The 10,934-nt window shown below is 56.9% G+C and overlaps 1 protein-coding gene across 2 annotated transcripts; it reads right to left on the reverse strand.

Moving 5' to 3' along the window:
- Positions 1-3,291: 3,291 nt before the first annotated feature.
- Positions 3,292-8,189, reverse strand: LOC101034921 (glycodelin-like). 2 transcript variants are annotated; one of them, XM_074394526.1, is made up of 7 exons: positions 7,857-8,189; positions 7,312-7,451; positions 6,832-6,905; positions 4,975-5,085; positions 4,050-4,154; positions 3,738-3,780; positions 3,307-3,364 (listed from the first exon to the last, which is right to left on the reverse strand). In XM_074394526.1, exons 1-6 carry the CDS (start codon positions 8,091-8,093, stop codon positions 3,764-3,766), a joined length of 684 nt encoding a protein of 227 aa, XP_074250627.1. In that variant the 5' UTR covers positions 8,094-8,189; the 3' UTR covers positions 3,307-3,364; positions 3,738-3,763. The 2 variants fall into 2 exon arrangements, with proteins under 2 accessions (XP_074250626.1, XP_074250627.1); XM_074394525.1 differs by lacking the exon at positions 3,738-3,780 and having other exon boundaries at positions 3,292-3,345.
- Positions 8,190-10,934: the final 2,745 nt, after the last annotated feature.

The raw sequence follows: 10,934 nt of genomic DNA on the forward strand, positions 1-10,934 counted from the left end.
GGGCTGCATGGGAAAGAGAAGAGGTGGGGAAAGCCACCGTGTTCTCCAGGATGTGGATCAAGCCATCCTGTCCTCCCGAGCTGAGTTCTGGAGCTGGTTGCAGGCAGCCTCCAGCTGACCGTGTGACCTTGAGCAAAACCTTTAAGCCCAAGGCTCTGTTCCTGCAGAGAAATGAGAACAGAACCCACGCCGCTGGCTTTTTCCAGCATGAAAAGCCAGTGTCACAGCGCCCAGCACAGAGCTCAGCCGATGGAGCAGCTTGTGTGCTGGGCTCGCCTTGGTGTCTGGGCTGGGGCCGGGACCCTGGGGAGCAGTGTTGCCTGGGAGAGGCCCGGAAGCTGCTGTGTTGCTGAGATAACGTGGGAAGAGGTCATTTTCAGCCCCGAGCGACTGAGGCTGAGCTCAGGAACCAGATGGGAGAGAGGGTTGGGGTAGAAAAGATGCAGTGTGAGCTGGGAAGGGTGCTGGGCTCGGGGCAGAAGCTGAAGAGCATCTGGAGTGTCACCATGTGGAGATGGTTGGAGACAAATGTGAACGGAGGCAGCGGGTGAGTCCGCGTCTCCACAGGTGTGGGCACAGTGCCCACCCAGCGCTTTACATGCCAGTTTCCTAAAAGCTGGTGGGTCAGCGGGAGCCATCAGTGAGCAGGGCTGAGGGGCTCCCGGTGAGCCAGGAAAAGGGGGCGGGGCCAGGAGGTGGAGTGGCAGTCAGAGGCGTGGGGGGAGTGCAGTGACAGGGTGTGGTTTGGTCACCTTAGTGTGGGTCTGAGAGGCCCAGAGATGCTTCAGAGACAGACAGGAGAACCAGTCCCAAGACAACACAGTGTCCATCAGAAGAGGAGCCTGGCCAGGGGCCTCGGGGGACACCCTCCTGTGAGACGCACGGGACCAGGTCAAGCCTTTATGCTTGGGGTTGAGACAGGAGGACCGTCGAGTGCACAGAGCTCAGGCGCTGACCTGTCAAGGGCAGGCACCTGCCCCTGCAGGGAGTGCCATCTCATCTGATGACTGCAGTCCTGGTTGCTGGGGGCAGACCAGCCCACAGGTGACCAGCGCTGCCCCTCCCGACACACTCAGGAGGTCCTGAGCACAGGCAGCCTGGCCCCGGCCTCCAGGCCAGCTCCTGCCTTGTTCCTGGGCACCCGAGGGTCCACACCACCTGACCTCGTTCATCTCCTCTGTCCAGGGTGGGTGGCCCAGGGCCTCAGGGCTGTGGGTGCCACCTGGGAGTGGAGGGCTCCAGGCCAGGGGTTGGTGAGGAACGGGCAGCAGGGGAGCTCCATCTTCAGGCCTAGGTGTACCAGAGCCTGACCAGTCCTGACCAACCTCCTGACGGGGAAAGGGGGACATGGGGTCACTGTGGGTGGGGAGGGGGAAGGTGCCCTGGGGCAGGACAGAGTGGCTCGGGAGCTGGACCTGTCACTACAGGGAGCCAGGGGTGCCTGGACCACCAGCCTCCACCCTGGGCACATATTTGGGACCAGGTCATTTTCATTCTGGGATGAGGACACAAAACTCAGGGAAGCCTCAGCCAGGCCCTTTGACTGTCGGTGCAGGGTCCTAGCCTGACCCTTTCCAGGGCTTTCCGTTTCATCCAAAAGTGAACCCTTAGCTTTCGAAAGTCTGACGTTACTGACAAACACGTGGTTTTAAGGTTAAGCTTCATGATGAGCCTTTCATTGCAAAGTGAAAAATTTGGAGTGAAATTCCATCTGACCCATGGGAGAAACTTCCAGGAGATCAGGTTCTTGAAGACCCACAGCCTGGCACGTGAGGGAGGGAGTCTTGGAGAGGGTGGGTCGGGCAAGACTTGACTCCAGAGACAGTCCATCCACCTCGCTAAGCAGCCTGGGGTGAGCTCCGAGAGAGCACAATGCCCCTGCCCCCAGCGGTGCACATGGGAGGCCTTTCTGAATGGGCTCCTCCCTGAGCACCTGCAGCACCTGCGTTCTGTGTGTCAGCCCCCGGGGTAGGGCCAGCCTGACCTCAGAGGGGCATCCAGTTTCCAGTGGTGCCCCGGGCAGGGCATCACCCGGGATCTCCACCCAGGCTCCTGGTGCCTGAGGGACCTCAAAACTCAGCTGGCCGACCAAAGCCCTCAGCGCGCAGGGCTTTTTAGTCTCATTTGGGGCAAGAGGCACTCTGAGGGAGGGGAGGGTGATGCCTGCGGAGTGGCCGACCCCTGCCCCCCTGCCCCGGAGGACTTCCTTCTCCAGAGTCTCTCGAGGCAGGGAGTGTGATGGCTGGGGAGACTGTGTTCTGGCGTCAAATGGCATAATCCCCTAGGATTCTTTTCATCAGTTTCCTCTCAATCAGCTCATTGACAGTTGCTGGAACTGTTTCCAGGTGTTTCTGACAGGTGAGCTAAATCCCAGAATGCCCACCCCCTCTCCACCGTGGGGCACAGGTGCAGGAACTGGATAAGTTTCTTTGATTTTTACATTTTTGCTTTGATTTCTGTTAATTCTATTTTCTTACTTTCCTTAATGATTTTTTTTCTAACAAGAGCTGGAAACAGATTCGTTGATTTCAACTCCTTCCTGCGAACCTATTTCAGTGTTAAGACTATGAGTTTCCTCTGGGCTCATCAATTCTGACAGAGTGGTTTGGTTTGATTTTTCTAGACATTTCACAAATCTTTCATCCTGTAGATAAGAAACTTGAGGTATTTTCTCCAGCGGACACTGCCCTTGGGCTTGTGGCAGCTCTGGCTCTGCCAGACGGTGGGCTGGGCCCACCCCATGGCCCCGGCCCTCGAATCCCACACCCGGCAGTGACTGTGGTCCAGGCAGAGCATGTGGTATGGGTTTATTAATCATCTCTGCCAGACACGGTCCCAGGGAGCAGCCTCCCCACGCCCGAGGTGCAGATGTGCAGCAGGAAGGGACCGGAACACGGTGGCCACGTCATCGTCTTCTGTGCTGTGGACATTCTTTGAAAGGGCAGGAGGAGGTTGTACCATGCTGGAGCTGTGGCTGGACGGGGGTCTGGTCTTCCTGGAGGCAGAGGTGAGCTGTTGAGTCTCATAGGCCACTTAAGTAGAGGAAGGACGAGCAGGGTGCTGTGGGGGGTCCTGGAAGGACGTGGGTGGGCTCAAGGACACCCCCTTAAAAATGTGACCCTGAAATCCCAGCACTTTGGGAGGCTGAAGGAGGCAGATCACGAGGTCAAGAGATTAAGACCATCCTGGCCAGCATGGTGAAACCTTGTATCTACTAAAAATACAAAACTTAGATGGTCATGGTGGCGGGTGCCTGTAGTCCCAGCTACTTGAGAGGCTGGGGCTGGAGCCTTGAACCCGAGGCAGAGGTTGCAGTGAGTCAAGATCACGCGATTCCATTCCAGCCTGGCAACAGAGTGAGACTCTGTCTCAAAAAAAAAAAAAAAAAAAGAGAAAAAGTGACACCTGGCCCTGCACGTCCCCAGCTTCTCATGCCCTCCCATGAAACCATCCTCCCTCCTCCTCCAGCCCCACCACTTCCAACCAACACCCCAAACCCCCAGAAAAGCATGAGGTTTGACTGTAGGGCACGAGCTGGTGACTAATACAACGCCTGCAAGACACAGGCCAGGCTCATGGATGGGGAGCCTGTCCAAAGTCAGCAGCCTGGCTGTCTGGAATCACAAGACCAGACCCCAGCTCATTCCTGCAGGCTCAGCACTGAACTGGACACAGTGGGGTCATTCCCAGGGGCCCAGAGAGGCAGCCCCAGGCTGTGGGCGAGGCGGATACGTTACCCAGCAAGGACCAGGCAGGAGCTCTCCTAGATAGGGCATGGCTCTGTGGGAGGAGAGGGGGCAGTGGGGGCATCAGAGAGAGAAGAGACAGCTGGGGACACAGCAGCCCCAGGGCTGGAGAGGAGGTGAGAGGATGCCGGGAGGGGGCGGGACCCCACCCCAGGTGCCTTTGCACCCCAGGAGGCAGGGGGAGAACTGGGGAGGGGCCAAGAAGGAGTGACCTGAGTCCTCCAGAGCCAGCGGGGGGCTCGGGCTGAGAAGGAGGCTGCTTTTCCTCTAGCCGAGGCTGGGCCTGTCCTGGGCAGAGCTCACCTGGCACCTGGTGCCATCCCATGAGGATCCGTGAGTCCATGGGCAAGGTCAAGACAGCACGGAAGAATTCGTTCATGACTTCGTTGTCTGCCTCCTCAGATCTGGCTGTGGGGGAGGCTGGCTCAGTCTTGGGCCCCAGGGGCTTGGATGAGAGCTGGGGAGCTCCAGAGGCCGTGCCAGGGAGGGAGGACAGGGAAGGAGGCCCCAGTGCTCCCAGGTTAGGCAGAGTTTGGTCTGGAGCAGGCCCCCAGGGTGGTCTCCGGGGCTCTGTCCACCTGGCTTCCAGGCTCCCCATCCCCAGCTCCCACTTCTCAGCCGGGCCCCCTCTGCTCCGCTCTGGGCAGCGCTGGGGTCCACACAGCTCAGGATGGTGTCTACAGGGTCACGGGAGCACAGTACCCGCCTCCCCAGTGTTCAACTCTCACCAAGCACAGCTGGGGTTGATCAAGAAGACACTGTGTGACCCCAGAGGCAATGCTGCGCTCAGAAACACCGGGAAGGGCTGCGCCCATGTGGATTTTTTGGTATTTGGGGTCTTTGGTCGAGAACATCATAGGTTTAGGGGTGTTTTGGTTGAATGTCCAATTAGCATTCTTTCCACCAAGCCCAGCTCCTTGACTGGCGACCATCCCACTGGCCCCATATCAGCTCCCCGCTGCCCAGTTTCTGATGCAGTGTCAGAGGACTGAATCAATCACTGCAGAAAAACTCAGCCTGGCCCGGCGCCACAGCACTCCAGCCTGGGCGACAGAAAGAGACCCTGTCTCAGAAAAGCAAAACAAACAAGCAAACAAAAAACCAAGAAAGAAAAACTCAGCCCCCAGGCACCGAGGTGGACAGGAAGCTAGCTGTCATCTCCCCAGGGTTCCCATGGACGTAGCCGTGACCTCTCACCCACGCTGAGCTCATGCCCTCTGAGACCCACCCAGGTACTGGCACATGGTGCTCTGCCTGGGGGCAGCGGTGCTCTTCATGCAGAGAAACAGGAATTTGTCATAGTCAGTCTCCAGCAGCGTAGCCTCGTTCACCGCCATATCTGGGAAAGAAGAGAAGCACTGAGAGGAAGAGGAAGCCTCCATCCCAGCAGAGTCTTGTGCAGATGTGAGGACATCCCACCAAACTAAGTGGCTTCCTCGTCTACCACCCCTGTGGGCCGTGGGCCGTGGTCAGGGAAGCCAGAGGGAGGAGAGAAGAGGTGGCGTGGAGGGACGTGGAGCCCCGGCTGAAGGAGAGCCCAGGCGTGCAGTGCGGAGGCAGACGCGGCAGGCAGGGGCTCTGACCTGACAGATTCCAACTGAGAAGTCAAGATGGGTGAGGACGCTGGGGGACCGCACAGAAACAGGGCAGGGGGCGGGAAGAGGGAGAAGAAATGGACCTTGCAGAGTGCCTCGATTCTGGGGAGGGCAAGCGGGATCAGCAAGGCCTCAGGCAAGTCCCGAGCATGAGAAGCAAACTGTATTTGCTGAAAAACTGTGCAAGACATTCCCTCTGTGTCCTTCCTTTAAATCTTTGAGGCCCATTGCCCGGGAAGGGATAAGAGACCCCAGTCCCTGACCACCTCTGTCTTTTAAAAAAAAACAATAATTAACAAAATAGACAAAAAGTTGCAAATTGTTACGAGGAATTCAGTGGAGCAAGGACATATGGAAGGTCTCTCTCTTTTCCTGCAAAGAGGCCTGGGAGCTCGTCAGAGGCCGGAGCTGCAGCCCCAGAGTGAGCAGGAAGCAGCCAGGCCCATGGGAACAGCAGCCCACCAGCCCACCTGCCCGCCTGCCCACCTGCCCACCTGCCCACCTGCCTACCTGCTCCCCTACCCACTTTCCCACCTTCCCACCTGCCTGCCTGCCAACCTGCCCAGCTGCCCACCTGCCCACCTGCCCAGCTGCCCACCTGCCCACCTGTTCACCTACTCACCTATCCACCTGCCAAGCTACCCACCTGTTCACCTACCCACATGGTTACCTGCCCACCTGCTCACCTACCCACTTGTGACCTTCCCATCTGTTCACCTACTCACCTGCTCACCTACCTACATGCTCAACTGTCCATCTGTTCACCTGCCCACATGCTCACCTGCACACCTGCTCACCTACCAACCTGTTCACCTACTCACCTGTCCACTGTTCACTTACCTACCTGCCCACGTGCCCACCTGCACACCTGCTCACCTACCAACCTGCTCACCTACCCACCATCCCACATAACCACCTACCCATCTGTTCACCTACCTACCTACTTACTTGCTCAACTACCCACCTACTCACCCATCTGCCCACCTGCCCATCTACCCATCGTTTCACCTGCCAACCGACCCACCTGCTCACCTAGCCACCTGCTCACCTACCCACCTGTCCACCTGCCCACCTACCCACCTGTCCACCTACCTGCTTGCCCACCTGGCAACCTACCCACCTGTCCAACTGCTCACCTGCCTGCCTGCCCAGCTATCCGTCTGCCCACTTACTCACTTGCAGCCTCCCTGACCTGCTGTGAGGCTGGAGTGAACAGTGCACAGACAGCGCCTGTCCCCTGTGCCCGGGCACAGTGCAGACGTACGTCCAGTCACTGTCATGCCAAGAGTCAGTGCTTCCCCTTCCTCTCCAGGCAAAACATGCCTCTGGGCTCAGCATCAGCTTGAGCGGAGCAAACACTCTGACTCCCTGAAGCGGAGAGAGTTGAGACAAGACAGGCCCCATGCCCCACCCTCCAGCAGAGCCGCCTCTGGGAGACCGTGGCTAGCATGCCAGTACTGAGCCAGCCCCTGGGGCCTGGGGATGCTCACAGTTGATCTTGAATTTCCTCGGATTTTCAGTCTTCTCTGCAAGGACCTTCTTCTCAACACAATCGTTGTTCTCCCTGAAAGGCGGTGACAGTAGAATGTGGTGACCACTTGAATTGGAGTTGCCCTCAGTGTCACTCCTCAAATGAGGTCACTGCAGGAACTTCCCTGGGTCCCAGGAGCACCGCAGCCCGCAGCCGCCCAGACCTTCTTCTCAGTCTGACCTGAGGCTGCTCTGTGGGGTCGGCTGTTGACTCAGAGCCTGGGGCAGGGGCTCTGAGGGGACAGGGACCCTGAGGGGACAGGGACCGTCTGCCGCCCCGGTTTTCCACACCACCCTCATGGAGGGGCCACGGTGAAGCTCCTGGCTGTCAGAAAACGCCTGGGGCTGAGCCCAGCTCTGCCCACCCCACCCAGTCCTGGACCCCTATGGGGGAGTGCTGAGTCCCCCGCCAGCCCCAGTCCCAATGACGAGGAACCCACCATCTGTGCAGAATGATCTCCAGGTTGCCCTCGGCGGTGGGCATCAGGGAGGTGATGTAGATCCTCAAAGGGGCATCCCTGGCCTCCAGGAAGGTGGAGTCGCTGGCCGCCATGGCCATGAAGTGCCAGGTCCCTGCCAACTGAGGGGGCCTTCAGCTGCATGGGGGTCCCGCCTGACTGTGGCTCTCGTTGCACCCCGTGCAGGCAGGGCTGAGTCTAACAGGGATGGGTGCAGTGAGCACTGGATGGCTGTCTGGTCTGCTATCTATCAGATGCTGGACTAAGGAATTTCCTGTACTTAAAACCACCAGTGTGTGCTAACTCAGGAGTGTTCCAAAGTCCAAATATTGAGGGAGTCACCTGGGATGCTGGGAAACCAGAAAGACCACCCTAAAGATGGAGAGCAGGGCTGAGGGATTCCTGACATCATGGCGTCCATTCTGCGCTTCCTGTAGGTTTCTGAGATCCTGGGCTTCCCACTGGCCTGCAGCTCCCACCCAGCCCAGACCTCCCACAGTAACATGCCCCCTTCCCCCGCCTCAAACCTTTGAGACCTCCAGGTCCTGCTCGGTCTGGGGGATGTCACTGGCCTGGATGCTACAGACCAGGGCCATACCCAGGGTGTACAGGAGGCACAGCATGACTGTGGCTGTGGGTGGCTCTGAGCTCTGGAGTGAGAGGGAGGCCGAGGCAGTGTGGGCTCGGGGGCCTGATGTAGGAGGAGGGCAGACAGGAGCCCCGCCCACAGCCTCGCCATGCCATTCCTCAAACCCATGACTCATCCTCACCCCACGGGCAGCTTCCTCCACTGGACCATGGGAGGCTCTTCCCTGTGCCCACGAAGGAACCTCCTCTGTGTCCAGCCGGGCAGTTCCTGGCAGGGCCTCAGGTGGGAGGGGCCTGGATCGGGTCCAGGTGTGCAGCCAGTGGTGGGAGCACCTCCTGGGTCGGGGCTTCTGGACAATGTCGGGTCAGAGGCCAGCAGTGAGAACAGCTGTGTCCAGGGCAGGGGTATGGCCTGTGGGGCAGGCAGAGGGCCCGAGAGCCCCATGGCAGCCCTGGGATGCCACAGATGTTGTGCCAGTGGGCAGCTGTCTGCATGGTCCGAATCCTGACCTGCACCTTCTGCTCAGCCATGCCCAGGTGTGTACAGCTGTGCCCCTCACATGCCAGCCTCTGGACAGGGGCTCACTGCCTGCTAGCGCTGTTCCTCTCTGACTCACAGGCAAGACGGGCTGGAAGTGGAGGATGCTGTCAGGTGTCAGTGAACTTCCAGACTTTGTCCTGTGGTCTATATTGTAAGCCCTTTTCCCACAGGGAAGCGTCACTTTGTCACTCACACATGAGCCTGTGTCCCAGTCTCTGAAGAGCAAGTGAGTGCTGAGGCAAGACATGGGTGTCCACTCCTGTTCTCCCGCCCGTCAGGGCAGGTCATTCTGGCCAGGGCAACGCGGCAAGAATGGTAAGGAAAGTCACGCAGGTGGGAAGGGGAAGGACACCTGTCCCCGTTTGCATAGAACACCATTACCCAGGTACAAAATGACAGGAAATCCACAAAAACACTCCTCGAGCTGAGTGAGGTCGGCAAGGTCAATCACACAAAAATCTACCATGGTGCCTCCACAGAGGCCGAAACTGGAAATGCGGTATTCGTAATCCCACACACACAGCATGCAGGCAAAAGTCTCACTAAACGTGGACGGGACTTACACTCTGAACCCTGCAAATGGCAATGAGAGAAATCAAAGCCCTAAGGACACGGAGAATCACAACGTGCTCGTGGGCTGGAAGGTTCAATACAGTGAACACGTTCGCTCTCTCCACTCAACCCAGAGAGTTAATGCCGTTCCCATCCAATTCTCAGCAAGGTACTTAGTAGATAGATATAGACGTGTGTGTGTGTGTGTGTGTGTGTGTGTGTGTGTGTGTGTGTGTGTTTTTTTTAGGCAGAGGCTTGTTCTGTTGCCCAGGCTGGAGTGTGGTGGCACAATCTCGGCTCACTGCAACTTCTGCCTCCCGGGTTCAAATGATTCTCCTGCTTCAGCCTCCTGAGTAGCTGGGGATTATAGGTGCCCTTGACCACAAATGGCTAGTTTTTGTATTTTAGTAGAGAGGGGGTTTCACTATGTTGGTCAGGCTGGTCTCAAACTGCTGCCTTCAAGAGATCTGCCCACCTCGGCCTCCCAAAGTGCTGGGATTACAGGCGTGAGCCACTGCACTTGGCCATATGGAGTATGTAGATAGATTTTTTAAGGAGTTGCAATAGCTAAAGCCATTTTGAAGAAGACTAAACTATAAAGAGTTAGTCTACCCAACTTTACAAGCACTGTTAGCAATAGTAACCAAGAGAATGTGGTTTTGGCAGAGAAATGGACGCATAGATCTGTGGGAAAGAACAGAGAGCCGGAACACAGATTCACACAAATACGGCAACTGACCTTTAACCGAGTGGCAAGAGCAGTGCACGGGGGAGATGTTGGAAAAGAGGGTCCCGGTCCAGACCCTGAGCACGGGTTCTTGGATCTCACACAGGAAAGAATTCAAGGTGCCTCACAGAGCACAGTGAAAGCAAGTGGATGGAAAAGGACTCCATGCTGGAGCTGGGTGACCTCAGAAAGCAGGGGGAGGAACGCCCGTCCTCTGTGCGTGCCTCTGCTTGTGAGCTGTGAGGAGCTACAGTGAAACCTGAGTTGCGCAGATGCGCTCACTAAATATAGGGGCTCTAAACCCATCCGAAAACAATTAAAAGCAAGTATTGGGAAGATCCATCATGTTAACAACAACCTAACTGCAGCCACACGGTCTAACACGATTCAGAGAAAAACAAAACAGAGTGTGTTATTTCTTGCTGCATAAGAAATTGGCTCCGAACACAGCTGCTGAAAACCACAATTTCTGGGGCTCAGGAATGGAAGAGGGGTCCAGCTGGGTGGCTCTGGCCTAGGGTCTGCAATGAGGCTGTGGTCATGTTCTGGGCCGGGACTTTGGGCTCTGGAGAATGTCTTGGAACTGATGGACCAGATGGCTGCTGGGAGCTTCAGATTCCTGCCATGTGAGCCTCTCCCTGGGGCTGCTGGTGACACGGTTTCCCAAAGCAAGTGGAATGAGGACCAGCGGGGCTGACGTCACACTGTGCGTCTGATTCATGCGCCATCCCTTCCTCCTTGTCATTTCTATTAGAAGTGGGTCACTTGGTCCAGCCCACACTCAATGGGAAGCATCACACAAGGGAAGTCATCCTGGGGGCCAGCTGCCACCTCAACAAAGCAACAAAGCGAAATCCACAAAGTAAATATGACATCCAGTTAACAATTACCAGGCACGCAATGAAGCAAGAAAATATGAGCCGTAACCAGGAGAAAAATCGAGTGACCGAAACAGACCCAGAAATGACAGCGATGATGGACTTGGCAGATCAGGATGTTAAAGACCCAGTATAAATGTCTCTACACGCTCAAGAGGGTCCAGAAAGCACGAGCAGGATGAGAAGCAAGGTGCCAGGCGTGGAAAAGACCCAGGATGTAAAACGGTGCTTCCTCTGTGGAAAACGTTGGGCAGTTTCTCAGAAAGTTAGACACCTCCTTATCCTGTGACCCAGAAACGTGGCTTGAATTGAGGACAGG

This window comes from Saimiri boliviensis, chromosome 2, assembly GCF_048565385.1.
Source record: "Saimiri boliviensis isolate mSaiBol1 chromosome 2, mSaiBol1.pri, whole genome shotgun sequence".
In the NCBI taxonomy this organism is placed as follows: domain Eukaryota; kingdom Metazoa; phylum Chordata; class Mammalia; order Primates; family Cebidae; genus Saimiri; species Saimiri boliviensis.

Bases quoted from the DNA above. Each gene is read 5' to 3' on its own strand.
- LOC101034921 (XM_074394525.1), bottom strand. From the start codon at position 8,093: ATGAGTCATGGGTTTGAGGAATGGCATGGCGAGGCTGTGGGCGGGGCT. The intron at 7,452-7,856 runs GTTTGAGGCGGG...AGGCCCCCTCAG, and splicing joins AGGACCTGGAGGTCTCAAAG to TTGGCAGGGACCTGGCACTT. The intron at 6,906-7,311 runs GTGGGTTCCTCG...ACCGCCTTTCAG, and splicing joins GAGATCATTCTGCACAGATG to GGAGAACAACGATTGTGTTG.